Source organism: Balaenoptera musculus, chromosome 11 (assembly GCF_009873245.2).
Source record: "Balaenoptera musculus isolate JJ_BM4_2016_0621 chromosome 11, mBalMus1.pri.v3, whole genome shotgun sequence".
Taxonomy (NCBI): Eukaryota; Metazoa; Chordata; class Mammalia; order Artiodactyla; family Balaenopteridae; genus Balaenoptera; species Balaenoptera musculus.
This window is the reverse complement of record NC_045795.1, coordinates 91,091,886-91,107,288: the sequence shown is the minus strand read 5'-3', so window position 1 is coordinate 91,107,288 and position 15,403 is coordinate 91,091,886. Positions and strand designations below refer to the sequence as shown.

At 45.7% G+C, this 15,403-nt stretch overlaps 1 protein-coding gene across 1 annotated transcript in view; it reads left to right on the top strand.

Moving 5' to 3' along the window:
- IL5RA (interleukin 5 receptor subunit alpha) overlaps positions 1-14,218 on the top strand; it is a 32,899-nt gene extending 18,681 nt beyond the window's left edge. Inside the window, exons 9-11 of the mRNA XM_036870195.1 lie at positions 8,095-8,191; positions 9,452-9,536; positions 14,132-14,218. Of these exons, the coding sequence (XP_036726090.1) occupies positions 8,095-8,191; positions 9,452-9,536; positions 14,132-14,218 (269 nt within the window). The remainder of the gene's footprint in view (positions 1-8,094; positions 8,192-9,451; positions 9,537-14,131) is intronic.
- The last annotated feature ends 1,185 nt before the right edge of the window (positions 14,219-15,403 follow it).

Sequence of the window (15,403 nt, the reverse complement as noted above, 5' to 3'; positions counted from 1 at the left end):
ACACCCCGGGGAGTAGGGGAAAGTTCACCGCATTTCTCAGATGGCTCAGCTGTGCAGTCAAGGTCAACACGGGCGGCGGCTTCCTTTCGGGGCATCTTCCTCGAGACCTGTTACTCACAGGAAATCCTGGCCGTGGCTTTCTGTCACAGTTTGTTTGCGTGTGTGTGTGTGTGTGTGTGTGTGTTTAGGGTGGGGGGAGCCTTAGTGTCACATCACACATTCTAGAATCGGTAAGGACTTCATGAAAAGAGTTGGAAGCAGAAAATCAGGGAGGGAAGTAAGAACTGGGGCTGGGATGGAAGCAAGGTTCCCACAGGGAAACTCTGGTGCCTTTTTCCTCGGACGTGACATTCATGGGCTGTGAATGAGTGAGGAAACCCGGCACACCGGCCCCAGGGCACGTGGAATCAAAACCTGGAGGGCTTGGTGTCACCTTCGAGATCCTCCAGCCCACCTCCTACATTTTATACCTTGCCGGCTCCACCCTCAGACTCCGTGCCTGTGCTCTTTTTCTTTTCCTTTCGTCACCATCTTTCTTTTTACATCCTCACACTGTCGTGAAAAAGGGAGAAAACCGGGAAGGAGAAAGGTGAAGGGGAGACACTGCAGAGGGCTCAGATCCACTTTCCCTGGGTCTTCCAAATGAATTTTGCAAATTCAAAAGCTTTTGTGAAGAAATAGCGGGCTTCTGGATCATTAGTGACAAAAACTGATTGAGGAACAAAAAGCTGACCCAGTCAGGAACTTGAAAAACCCACCTGGCTTCCCTGAGGGTGATATAACATGTGACGATGCTGGGTTTTCTTTGTAAATGGGGGGTTTCGGGTTGGTAAATGTGGTGGCCGCTTTGGTCCACTGTTTCCTTTTCCCCAGGCTCCTGTGGTTTCCAGCCTGGTAGCCCCACGCCTGGCAGCCCTACCGCTTACTCATTCCCAACAGGGGAGCAGGGCCGCCTCAGCCCCGTGGCCTAAGGGAGGGCCAGCAGGGAGCTTTCAACTTCTGTCCCCAAATGTCAGGAGCAGGGAGCTCCCCTGTGCTTTCAGGCCCGGCCGCCTGGAGGTGTGGTGTCCACACCAGACTTCCACGCGTGACCTCTGCCTCGAGACAGCCCCGCCAGATGACGGGAGGAAGGTCGGACTCCCCTCTTGGGGCAGGCACTGTGCTTGGCGTGTTCACCTATGTTATTTTATGTATCTTCACAAACACAGGATTTTCCTAATTTACAGATGAGCAAAGAGACGCAGAGGGGTTAAGGAACTACCCCAAGTGACAGAGCTAGGAAGTGATGAACCCGGACCTAGAACACAGCCACAGGACTGGGTCCACGCCGTGCTCTTTCTGTGATGCTTTGTCACCCCTTGGGTGACAGTGCCAGCCAGGGAGACAGAGGCAGGAGGATTGGCTGTGGAGACTGGCGGCAGTGAAAGGGTTGCCTTGCCAGCTCACGAGCTGGTCAGCCTCCATGGAGCCCAAGCAATGGGGACACTTGCATTGACCTCTTCAGGCTACTCTAGTCTAAATATCCCCTTAGGAGTTGTCCATGGCGTTCATTTTAATACAAACCTCCTTGAGGGTGAGGACCATCATGCTTTACGCCCTTTCCTACTCCCTAGTATCTTGAATATTTGGTGTTTTCTTTCCCTCCAGGCCTGAGCTTATGACTCTGCCTTCTGAGGATTCTGAAAGGGCTCCAATCTTAGTCTGGCTTTGATGGTTTAGGGAAATTATCTTGAGGCCTTACTGCTGACACGATGTGTTTAATCATAATCACAGTTATAATAACATTCATTGAACACCTACTATGAACTAGCACCGGGCCAATCACTTTACAGGAATAACTCAGCCAGTTCTTACCCCCGTTGAACAAAGCAGGTGATGGAAGCTCCTGAGGGCTCCCTGCTCAGGGTCACCTCTGTTGTAAGTGGCAGAACCAGGATGAAAGCGCTTCACCCCTGTTTCTTACTTCTATGTGAAGACTGCAGCCTCTGCAGCTTTCAGTTGCTTTAGCAGGTTGGTAGGACAGGGCCAGGAAACCCCTTACAGGGAAGAAAGTTCTGGGTTGCCTAGAGCCCCAGAAGGCACACACCTCTTGGTGCTGTGTGCAGAAGTCTGCAAAGAAGAAGATGGCAAAGAGGAGTCCTCTATTTAGCTTCATCAAGTCGTGTCCTACTGGGGACAAATGCAGACCAACAGTACGGCAGTGATCCCTCTAGGGAATCCTGAGCGCGTGAAGGTACACCTACACACCCCCCCCATCCCAAGCATCTCCATGTCCTTTCCATATTTTGGGTCATTGAGCCCAATTTCCCCAGATGAACACAGAACACGTTTTGTGCATTTTGCTCTGGACCCTGGACTACCTATGTTCGGTCCACTGAGGCTGCATTTGCCGACCCCTCTCTTTCACTCTCCCGAAATCAGGTAAAGGGATTTTTTTCCCCTAAAAAAAACCTCCCACAATCCACTTGACAGCTGCCTTACAAAGCTCACCCCCCCAAAGGGCTTGCTTATGATTTCTGCTTGCATTGTGAGCCTGTGACCGGCTTGGCGGCTCCCTTCACAGACGATGCCGCGGCCTCCCCCTCTAATGAAAGACAAGTGCAGGAGGCTTTCTAGACTGATGCACCTGCATCCTCTCAGTTATCCAGCCCTGTCAGGGCCCTCAGAACTCCTCCCAGCGCCTGCTGGTTTAACAGAGCAGGGCTGCTTCACTGGAAGAGCCCCATCAATTTACTAATGAGCTCTTTTCCTGCAGAACCTACTGTTGAGTCTGAAATTAGATTCAAATGCAATATGGAATCCCTAAAAGTCGTACTTGTATGAACAGCTTAAGGGTGGAACAGGCCTCCAAACCAAACTGACCTCCTAAGAGTTATTGGTCTGAACGACGGAGATCATCCAATTCTAGAACAAGTGGGGCTGCAGCACCAGGAGGAAAATGATTTGACAAAGCTCTGAGGGAAGCCAGAGGCGGAGCTGGGACTAGGTCCAGGGCCTGATTCTCTTTAACCACCATGCTATTCGTCCCCCTCTGTCCCTTTCCCACCATACACTCCCAGGACGTACAGCACGAGCAGAATTGTCATTAGTTGGCTAATTCTCAAGGTTAAATGGTCGAGACGTCAGAAACTGAGGAAGCCAAGGTCACCAAGAAAACAGACAGCTGAACTCCCAAATGCTCCAAGTTGTCAATATTGGGAGAACGTCCTAGAAGGAGGTGCAGAGTCTGAAGGGCTTCTTCTCCTTGGCAGGACAGGCTTCGCGACTTCGTCTTTCTAAAGCTCATCTCTGCATAACCAAACAGTGGCGTCCATCAATTTCTTGAAAAGAAACATCTGTGGCTTCCGTTTTGACGGCAGAAAAGTCATTCTTGAGTCAGAGAAAACATTCAAGTTACCTTGAAACACTTGTTCTTAAGAAAACGTCCAAAGTCAGAGACCCCAGAATTCAAATTAATGATGTACCGAGGGGTCTCCCAACTTTTACAGAATTAAAATTCTTAATCATTTTGACCGGAAGGATATACACTGTCAGGGGGAACTGCACCCCTGTTCTACCTTCAGTGAAATCAGAGGAGGTGCTGTCTTCAATTCATTTTACTTACATAACTGACTCTCAACTTCGTTTTTGCATTAATAAATAACGTAACGGTAGATAATCCCCAAGCAATTTCCATTTGGTAGTGAACATGTGAAAGCTTTTTCTTGCACTGAATTTACCTGCCAGTTTAGGTTTTCTTTGCAGTAAAGCTGACCTCGGCTCTGCTGTCTGGGGGGTTAGCTCTGTTCTCAGGTGGCGGTAGGGGAGTAGTTCTGAAGCAAGGTGGGACACTGCAGAAGCCAGGTGGGGAGAAATGACTCATGTGCCCCTCCCTCCAGGCAGTGACCTTGACTTTGCTTTCCACATAGTACCTTGCATGCACCGCTAACTTTTTTTTGATCGAAAGAAATAAAATCAGTTGCCTCTCCAAAGAGGTTTTGTTAATTCAGAGAGAATCTTCACTTATCAATGTGAGTGCTCAAGTGAACAGCTAGAGAGTGGTTTAACTGAAAAGATTTGTGTAAGCACGCTCAGAAGTGAACGGCACTTTTATCAGGACCTGACATAACAGCCTGCAGAGAATTGCACAATTTGAGACACCAACGGGACCCAGGGTGCCACCCTGATAATTTTGGTAACATCATTCTTTCTGCAGAACTCAAGCTTCACCTGTTTAACCTACTTGTAAACAGGAATAATTTTGCTACTGGCATAACCCTTGCTAAATTTATAATCCACGTATATGAGTCTAGAGTTTCTGAATGTACTTGTTAGGGGACTTGCATAATGGTTCAAAGTGTACTACAGTGAGTTTCAGAGATGGGGCAATGAGGCAGGCAGAATCCCTTATGCAGGAAGTCAGAGTGGCAAATAAAGCGAGCTGGTATTTGATTTCACGGTAGTAGTTCGCCCAGTTGCTCTTTATATTAGCTACGTGCAAGTGCAGTAAAAACTAGGTTTAACGGGACACTCGGTGACAATCCAGAGAACTGAATACTAATCCTAGAACCACTGAGTGTCTATGGGATTTGGGAAAATAAAAGGTTTGTAAAATGATGAAAAGCAGAGCCTCAGAGAGCCAAAGTGTGGCCACCACCTGTTTGTAAAATAGCTATAAATACATGAAACTTCGTTTTCAACGCCATGGTCAGAGGTTTTAAATAAAGTGAGTCAGTCCTGGCTAGAGCCTAGGGAGCATCAGGAGGAGGGGTCGCTTACAAGGCAGCCCCCTTCTCCTGGAGACACAGCCTGCGAACACAGCCACATCCAGCAGCTGAGACACAACAACAAAACAGGGCTGCCTTGGAAGGAAGCGGTATCCAGCCGGGAAGAGGACACTGGGGGGGGTGTTCCGTGAAGCGCCTGCCCACGCGATGGGTCCTGGGTTTGGGGGTGGTGGGCAGTGGGATGGGGTCCCTGCACCGTGGTTAAGAGCACAGCCGCTCAGCACGCCCTGGGCTTCACCCCCAGCTACTAGCCGTGGTCCTCAGCTGACCCCTCCGCCCTTCTCTGCGACAGCTCCCCCATCCATCAAACTAGGACAGCAGCGCCCACCCTGAAGCACTGCTGTGAGAATTCAAGTGAGATTGCAAGGTGAGCACTTCGCGGAGTGCCTGGTACCTGAAAAGGGAATGTCAAAACATGTATAGAAGATAAGCTGTTGGTGACTGCTGGTTTCTGATAACTTTTATTTTTTGTTCTTTTCTACAAATTTCCAACTTTCGCCAATGAAAATATACTAAAGTCAATTTTGTGAGAGGTCAGTATACACCAAATGACAATGCCCTGGATTGGGTCAGGGGTACTAAAAAATGTGCTGGATTGAGAGCGTTCTTAAGGGTCAGAGTTGAACTTCCTCATTTTTGCAGATGAGGAAACTGAGGCCCAGAACGGCCACCTTCACAACAAGCTAGGAATAGAACCCAGGTTTCCAGACTAGGCAAAGTCATGAGACAAAAGCATGCATATCTTGCATTTATGATAGTACAGATGAACCTATTTGCAAAGCAGAAATAGAGACACAGATGTAGAGAACAAAAAACGTGTGGACACCGGGGGTGGGGAGAAAGGGGGGTGGGATGAATTGGGAGGTTGGAATGGACATATATACGCCACTGGGTATGAAATAGGTAACTAGTGAGGGCCTGCTGTATAGCACGGGGAACTGTACTCAGTGCTCTGTGGTGACGTGGATGGGAGGGAAATCCAAAAGGGAGGGGATACGTGTATACATGTGGCTGGTTCTCTTGCATTTATGGTTGGGTATGATGTACTGGTGTAAACCAAGTGGATGAGGAAAGGAGGGAGGGGCTACAGAGAATGAGAAGAATCCAAGTGCCTTCCAAGGATTCCAGTTTGGGATCTTGGAAGAGGGGAGATCAGAAGGGGGAAGTTATGAGGGAAGTTGTTTTGATGTGAAGAAGGGTGTGAGTTTGGTTTTGAATGTTGTCAGCTTTGAGACACATCCCAGTGGGTTCCACCTACAGGCAGTCTGAGATCCAGACCGGGAGCTGGGCAGGGATAAAGACTCGGGAGAGGATGCCATGGAATTAAAAGACGAAGCTGTGCTCAACAAACTTTGCAAAGTTCAAAGAATAGACCATAGTGGAAAATACCAGAGGGTCAAGGCTGAGCGGTGAGGGGCAGTTGAAATTAAAAAGGGGGGAAGGAAATGATATTGAAGAAGAGGAATATTTGGGTAAAGGAGCCAGTGGCTTGGTATCCAGGTGGGTGCAACCATCAAGTTTGAAATTCAGGAGGGAGGTCAGGAAAAATAAAGTTGGAAAAAGAAACTGACCGTCCTTTGGCTTCAACCAGGAGGAAGCCACCAGCAATTTTTTAAAGTGCTTTCTGAGGTGGGAAAATGAAGCTGCCTGAATCCCTTATTCAAGAAATGAGGCTGGGCGACAGTGAGAGGCCCGCGCACCGCGATGAAGAGTGGCCCCCGCTTGCCGCAACTAGAGAAAGCCCTCGCACAGAAACGAAGACCCAACACAGCCAAAAAATAAAAATAAATAAATTAATTAATTAATTTTAAAAAAAGTGTGTTAAAGAAATGAGGCTGGGAAATAAAGTAAGGAGGTACTGGATGATAGTTGGGAGAGATGGCAGAGCAAAGTAATGGCTTATTCAAGATAAAGGACTCTATGAATATTTGAAAGCAGAAAGGAAGAGATGGAGGAGGAGAGATTAAAGCTTTTGGGAGGTAGAAGATAAACCTCAAGTAAGAGTCTCAGGAGGCCAAAAAAAAAAAAAAAAGTGCATGAGATCAAGGCAACATTGGAATCACTAGCATTAAATCCTCAAGACATCTCTCCATCCTGATACCCGGGAAGATTTGAGTTTTAAGTATTTTGGGGCTTTTGGAAGTCTTAAGATATTTACAAGGGGCTTGAAAATTCCACTTACATTCACTTCTCATTTTATAATAGAAACCGTTAATGGCAAACCAAGGATTAGGACCTGCTTCTCCTGGTGTGGGGTGTATATCTCACCTCTGTACTTAGAGCTGCTGTCACTAAATTACCTGTGTCTTTATTTGCTTATCGACTTCTTCCCTCAATTGCAGGAAGGGAGGGTTCACATGCTTTCTTTTAACCATCTCCCAGCAACATGTACAATGTCCCACACATAATAGGAGCCCAATAAATATTGGCTAAATGGGTGAATAACGGAATGAATGAACACAGAAAGGACCCATGCATTCAGGGAGATAACTCAAGATTTGCATTCTTCTCTAAAAATGAATCAGTCAGTTTAGCAAGCGGGTTACCCTTTAAACACCACTTGGTAAATGGCCTTGGGTTTTTCTTGAAGGCATTTCCAGTACCTTAAAAAAAATCACACACACCCCAAAGCTATCATCAAAGCCCATAGAAGAAGCTTTCCTTGAGTATAGATTAGAAGCAAATTTAACTAGATAGTCGGGCAGCATGTGGCATATTTATACTTTCCGTACTGAATCAAGTTAGCATCTACGTTCCCATCTGTGAAACAGGTATAATCGTAAGAGGTGTTGTGAGGATAATTCAGATTGTAAACTTACAATCGAGTCTGATACCTTTGTTGTGAACTATGAGTATTATCCCACACTGTACTTCCTCTAAAAGTCTAACTTTGTAAAATGTTTTGATTGTATTGCAATTAGGTTACTGAGTAGGCTTACATTTTTGTACCTTTTTCATCCAAAAACCTTAGTACTCACCAAAAGCTGCTAAGCTCCAAGATCCAGCTGGCATATTACCTAGAATATACTCCATAAATATCTGCTCACTGATTAAATAATGCCTCAAGATTAAAAGTGGCCTCATCGTCATTGCCGTTATTTCATTTCACCCTTGTATCAACTTTGTGAGACGGATGATCCCTGCCCACCCTGCCCCATTTTACAGATGAACGACCTAAAGTTCGGGGAGGTTCAGCTGCTTTCCCAGCATCACCCAGCACCTTCAACTCAGACCCAAGCCCCCTGATGCCCTACTGTAGTCCTCTCTCTTTTCTGCTGATGATTCGAGTTCTGATTTCTTTTGCTTTTTTTTTTCTTTTTTTCATTAGGAAACAATGAGCAGAAGCCCTGGACAAAATGGTTCCTTATTGCAGTTACGGCGACCATCTGCTTTATCTTGTTAATTTTCTCACTCATCTGCAGAACGTAGGTATTCTTTTTATTTGGGTGCTTTCACTGGGATCTAAATATTGGATTTTTACCTTCTTGCCATGCATCCACCGGATGGAGGGTTCTTGTTATCAGGTGGAATTTATGACATTTTTGTGTCTTCCTGGACAGCCGTTCCAAGATGAGTGTAGACCAAATAAAAAACTGGGAAACAGGAGGTGATTTGCAGAAACTGGACACAGAGCACAACACAGCCCTCAGGCATTAGATACCCCCTTCCTGAATTTGCCAACAGTCTATTCATTTCCATGAAGGATTTTTTTTTGGCTGCACAGCGTGGCATGTGGGATCTTAGTTCCCCAACCAGGCATCAAACCCGTGCTCCCTGCAGTGAAGTGTGGATTCTTAACCACAGGAATGCCAGGGAAGCCCCTCTTTGAAGGTTTTTACATTTGTGTTTTTTTGATTCCTTGACTGCCTTCCACTCCAAACTTAGTTGCCTCTGTTGAGCCCCCAGGGCATGCTTGTTACGTCTTGGGTAAAGGAAGGCATCCCATTGGATGCTGAAGTCACTATGGTGCCTCCTGTGTTATGATCCCCAATTATGAGGTACCAACTCCTACCCTGGCCCTTCGGTCATCCAGTCCCTTAGTAGCTGATCGTTCCCAGGTCAGATGCAGATTCTAGAAGTGTCATGCAGATTTGGTGGCCAAACCTAGAGCTTGCAAATGGCCCCATAAGAACTTCTCATCCCTTCTGGCGTCCAAGAAGGCCAAGTGCCACTTAGGAGGCTGCAGAACATGTTCTATCTTAGCTTTTTCACAATTTAGAAAGTGACTTTTATTTTAAACAGCTTCACTATTATAAATGCCTCATCAGATGGCATCTATAGGCTGGGGGGCGGTTGGCAGCTCAAAGGAGAGGAAAAAGACAGTAAACCCTGAGAGCTGGCGCCTAGGGGGAGGGGCCGCCTACCAGCATTGTGGGTAACCCTGGGGCCCCACGCACTTGATGTACATCATCTTCAGAAATCAGTCCTGGTAACACGCACCAACATGAAGCAATTGCCATTTTGTCTTTCTTGGATGATCCAGAAGTCACATCAGAGTCTTGCAGTACCCCCGAGGTCTTCAACTATTATTACAATGTAGATATTTGGAAGTCTTAGTCAATGAAGATTTTGAATTTACAAAACAGCAGGTTCAGGGATTAACTAGGTCAATTTTTAGAGTAGATATTTAAGGACAAGAAAGGCTGTTCTTGCTTAGCTATTTCCCTTCTTTACTCTGTTTTCAGATGCCACTTATGGACCAAGTTGTTTCCACCTGTTCCGGCACCAAAGAGTAATATTAAAGAATTCTTTGTAACCATCAACTATGAGGTAATATTGAAGGTTCTTATGATATGTCATATCTGCCCAGGGCTGGGTCCCCAGGGATCTGTCACTGGGTCATTCGTTTTCCATGTTACAAGGCAGGGTCTTTACCCAGGAGGCCAGGTGCCTTCATGTTGCTTTAGTCATTCTGCTCTTTGGCTGACTGTTTTAATATATGTTCATTACAGTCTTTGAATATTGCAAAGGTCCTACTCAATTATGAGTGATCTCAACAGTCAGACTTGAATTTTTATTTTCTATCACCCAGCTCTTAAGTGACCTTGGGCAATTCCTTCAACCCCATGGGCCCTGACTTCCATTTCTGCACAGTAAGGGGCACAGATGAGATGGTCCAATGACCTGTTTAGCTCTGACATTCTAACAATCAATGTTTCTACACATGGGTACCCCAATCAGTAAAGTTTTTCAGAGGGATTTTCCCTAGTTCCTTAGTATAAAGAACCATAGAAAAGGCAAATGATTTCCCCAAATATGTTTTCTTAGGCGCTGTTAACCATTCAGAGCACTCAGGCTTAACTGAATGCTCACTTACCAATGGCATCCAATTGTTCTAGCATCACATGGTAGAAGTCATCCTTTCCCTAGTGAAATGCCTTGACATCTTTGTTGAAAATAAGTTGTCCATGTATATCTGTGTCTACTTCTGGACTATTAGGTTTCATTGATCTATTTGTCTATCTTTATGCTAATATAATACTGTCTTGATGACTAGAGCTTTATTGTAAACTTGGAGACCAGGTAGTGTAAGGCTTCCAAACATGACTGTTCAAAGTTGCTTTGGTTATTCTAGGTCCTTTTTATTTCCGTATAAATTTTAGAGCCAGTTTATCAATTTCAACAAAAAAAGCTGCTGGGATCCTGACCAGGATTGTCTTGTATTATAGGTGCATTTGGGGAGAAGTGACATCTTAAACATAACGAGTCTTCCGATCTGTAAACAAGACATCTCACCTTATTTTTGCAGGTTTTCTTTAATTTTTGTCAGCAAGGTCTTGTGATGTTCAGTGTATTGCATGTTGCTTGTCAAATCTGTCCTTAAATTGAATGGTTATTTAGATCAGGGGCCAGCCGACTTTCTGTAAAGAGCCAGATAGTAAACATTCAAGGGCCAAATGCTTTATCACACTGCCACTGTAGTGGGAAAACATCCACAGACAATATGCAAATGGCTCTGGCCAATAAAACTTTATTTACAAAATCAGGCAACGAGCCAGACTCAGCCCACAGGCTGCAGTCTGCAGACCCTCATCAAGCAATTTTCTTAACAAATTTCATTTTCTCTCTGATAAAGTTACTCATGGTCGGAGGAGTCAACTGGTGCCTGGTTGTAGGGGTGTTTGAGTCGATCATTCACTCACCAAAATGGATCACTGCAGTAAGCGGTGACCTTTCTTTAGAGTTTGCAGTTCGGGTGTTTGGGATGATTTAGCGGATGACAGTTACTGACCTACTGAAGCAGAGAATCGAGGCTAGCCCTATAGTCACCCCTACCCTCAGTTCCACCCTTGTGGTCTCCTTTATCAGGGGGACTGCCAGCTTGCTCCTGTTAACCCGTAGCTTTTCTGGAAGGAAAGTGTGCCCCACTGTGAAACTTGTTTCGCTTCCTGTGAATTCGTGCTGTGGATCCCTCCTGGATCTGACACACTCATGCCTGGAAAGCACCTGTGGTTTAAGCAGCAGACTCAAGTCATCTGTCCCAGCTTCTTAATAGCACATCTTAGTGTCAGTATCTCATTTTCCTTCACAGCCCCCAAAGATTTCCTTGCACATTCTGAGGTTGGTAAAAGAAACTGGCTTAACAGCTTACTGTGTAAGTTTGCGGTTTGTTGTTAATTAAAATCAAGTCATGGGGATTTCCCTGGTGGTTCAGTGGTAAAGAATCGCCTTCCAGTGCAGGGGACGTGGCTTTGATCCCTGGTTGGGGAACTAAGATCCCACATGCCGTGGGGCAACTAAGCCAGCGCCACAACTACTGAGGTCAGCGCCTCAACTAGAGAGCCCATGTGCCACAAACTACAGAGCCCACATGCCCTGGAGCCTGCGGGCCACAGCTAGAGAAGAGAAAACCCACATGCCAAAACTAGAGAGAAGCCCACACAATTAAGACCCGATACAGCCAAAAAAAAAAAACAAAATCAAGTCATGTGTGCAAAACAACTCTTGGGGTAGACAGGCTGGTTTCAGAATAAGCAAAGGATTCATGTCAAAACCCATCACTGCCAAGCTCTTCTGGACAACGCACCCTCCTCTCACATTTCAGCGGGTCAGGAAAAACAGATCACTGAGAGGGACGGGGCGGGAGGCCTGCAGGGTGGAGGGGGAGAGTGGGGAGAATTGGGGAAATGAAGTGTCACCTCCTGCTCTCAGTTCTACCACCTCCACCTGGAGGAGTAGGTGCCTCAGTACAGAGCTAACCATAGCTGGGCCACGTGTGGCAGTGCCCCAGCCTCTACCTTCAAAGGCAGAGCCTGTGCAACCCACTTCTGGGGCCTTTGCTACAAGCACAACGAGGGGGTCCATTAGAGTTATGGGCAAACCGCCGGGAAGCCTCCCGCTGGCGGGAAAGGAAACCCTCTGCTTTTCATCACCGCTCACACCTCTCAGCTTGATGTCGGTACCCAGCATCCAGGGATTCAGAGGGTAGCTGCCAACCCAGAGAGGCTGTTAAGCATGTTTTTGCTTGTCCAGGCCTGAGTTAGAAATTGTTCTGTAACACTCAAGAGACAGGTTCTGGTGGGAGGAGAGGGAGGGAAGAAGGAGGGGGATGAGCTGGCTTAGTGATAAAAAAGACTCACTGAAAAAACTCTTACTCTGAGCTTTCCATTTGGTACAAACTGGTTTCCAGCCATTCTTTGTTTCTACGCTGGTAACCGGAGAGGGTTCCTTCCCAGATTAAGTAGACAACAACCTATTAAAAGTACATAAGGCAGAGAGCACAGTTGCCGTGTTCATCACTGCATATTCAACGCATCACATGGTGTCCAGTGCAAAAAATGTTCTGGGACTTCCCTGGCAGTGCAGTGGTTAAGATTCCGTGCTCCCAATGCAGGGGACCCGGGCCCAATCCCTGGTCAGGGAACTAGATCCCACATGCATGCTGCAACTGAGAGCCCATGTGCCACAACTAAAAAAGATCCCATGGGCTGCAACTAAGACCCAGTGCAGCCAAAAAAACAAAAGTGTGGAATGATTCCTACACTGTTGGTGGGAATGTAAGTTGGCGCAGCCACTATGGAAAACAGTATGGAGGTTCCTCAGAAAACTAAAAATAGAATTACCATATGATAGAGCAATCCCACTCCTGGACAAAACTATAATTCAAAAAGATACATGCACCCCTATGTTCACAGCAGCACTGTTCACAATAGCCAAGACATGGAAACAACCTAAATGTCCATCGACAGATGAATGAATAAAGAAGATGTGGTTCGTATATACAGTACAATGGAATACTACTCAGCCATAAAGAATAAAATAATGCCATTGGCAGCAACATGGATGCAACTAGAGATTATCATATTAAGTGAAGTCAGTCAGAAAGACAAATACCATGTAATATCACTTATATGTGGAATCTAAAATACGGCACAAATGAACCTATCTACAAAACAGAAACAGACTCATAGACATAGAGAACAGACTTATGGCTGACAAGGGCGGGTTAGGGGGGAGGAATGGGCTGGGAGTTTGGGGATGGTAGATGTAAACTACTGTATATAGGATGGATAAACAACAAGGTCCTACTGTATAGCACAGGACACTATATTCAATATCCTGTGACAAACCATAATGGAAAAGAATATAAAAAAAAATAATATGTATGTGTAGAACTGAGTCACTTTGCTGTCCAGCAGAGACCAGTACAACACTGTAAATCAACTATACTTCACTTAAAAAAATATGAAAAAGATGTGCTGAATGAGTAAAGTGAGGTCAAGTGACCTCAAATGAGTAAAGGGGGTCAAGGAATACAATCTCTTACAGGAGGTATTTTTTTGGTCATGAATTTTGTAATTAATATCAGCATTATTTATAATAGCCAAAATTGGCCATAATACCCCTATTTAAGGGAAGACTGTAGTCAACTGTGGACTATAGTCAACTGTGTTGACTATAGTCAACAATGGAACTATTCAAAATGAGGCAGCCAAAGAACATACAGTCATCCCTCAGCATCTGCAGGCAGCATGGTTCCAGGAGACCCAGCGGGCACCAACATCCACAGACGCTCGAGTCCATTATGTAAAAGGGTGAAGCCTGTGGATACCGAGGGCTAGCTGTATGTAACTTAAAGTAGGATGTGATGCTACGCAGAAAGAAATCCACTTATAAAGCTCTTCATATAACTGTAAAGATAACTTTCTATCTAGAAAAAAGGGCTGAAGACAAACAGTGGGCTGTGCTTGGGAGTTAAGTTCATTGGTATTTTTTGGGTTTTTTCCTACTTCATTTTCCGTATTTTCTTCAGTGACCATTTACTATTTTCATAAGCAAAATTGACTTGAAACCAATTGTAAAGAAATTCAAAGACTCAAAAAGTTCTCTAGAAGACATCTAAGGAAGGATGGTTTGTTTTGCAGAAAACCTGTTCTGGTGAAACAGAAATTGAAGTCATAAGCTATGTGGAGGAGGATGGATCTGAGACCCTGGAGGACTCCGTGTTTTGACTGTCCCTGGAGCAGTGTCAAAATCAACTCACGCTCACGAGCCCCAGTGATAAGAATGGGAACAACTGTTTCTTGGCTAGGAGGAGTTTACCGGACACTCAATTTAGCTGCAAGGGGAAAAACACGCATACAAATCCCTCAACACAGTCTCCTAACTCACACAGGTTGATTGTTTCATCTGACTGTCCTGCCAGGTCTGATCTCTGCACAGGGCAGCACCTCCTCACCTGCCAGTCTCCTGATCTGCATCACTCACCTCAAACACTTCTGCGCGAGAGACAGTTATTAAGGCTAACGTCAACTGTGTTTACTCTGGTAGTGCCAGGTTGACTGGTTCAGCTGCCACTGGTAACAATCAGCTAAAATCTCAGGAAGAAGGCATTTTGCACCATCCTGGAGTGAATAGTGAACTTGGATTGAAGACTATCTTCCCTATAGCAAGTGGGAGCCATGGTGTTTTTATTCTGAGTTCTGGAATACTTTTTCTTTCAAGTAGTGTGTGTGTGTGTGTGTGTGTGTGTGTGTGTGTGTGTGTGTGTGTGTGTGTGTGAGAGAGAGAGAGAGAGAGAGAGACAGAGACAGAGAGACAGAGACAGAGAGAGAGAGAGAGAATCTCAAGTTCTATGGGCACAATCAAGTTAGCATCATTTGAGGCAAACAAATTTCAAAACATAAGAAGCTAACGTATCAGTCCATACCAAAGGAGGGGACAGGATTTTGTTTGAAGATTATATTCTCAAAGCCAGTCTTGATATTCTGGGATTATACTGAGAAAGGCATTGGGTGGAATTGTGTTGGAAGGGGATCACTTAATTAAGAATGAGTTTTCTGAAAAGACGTCTGCTTGCAAAGACTTCAGAGCAACTTGTTGGGCATCTGGTCAAGTAGTGCTGGGTCAGCCCTAGCCTTGGAGGTTTGGAAGGGGTCCTACAGGTATCCCAACAAACATGCCAATCTAGACAGGAATTCCTCCTCTAACATCCTCCTGTATGAGTCTGCAACTAGATCGGTGGCCCTTGTGATGGGCCATGGGCTACAGGTAGAACCAAGTACAGGTGTGGCCTGGGCCGAGAGGGGGTAGGAGGGACACTTGGTACTTGAAGGGATCCAAACAGGGCTGATTGTACACGGCCCTGGAGCAGGAAGCTTAGGACAGGGAAAGGTCACAGTGCTCAGAACGAACCT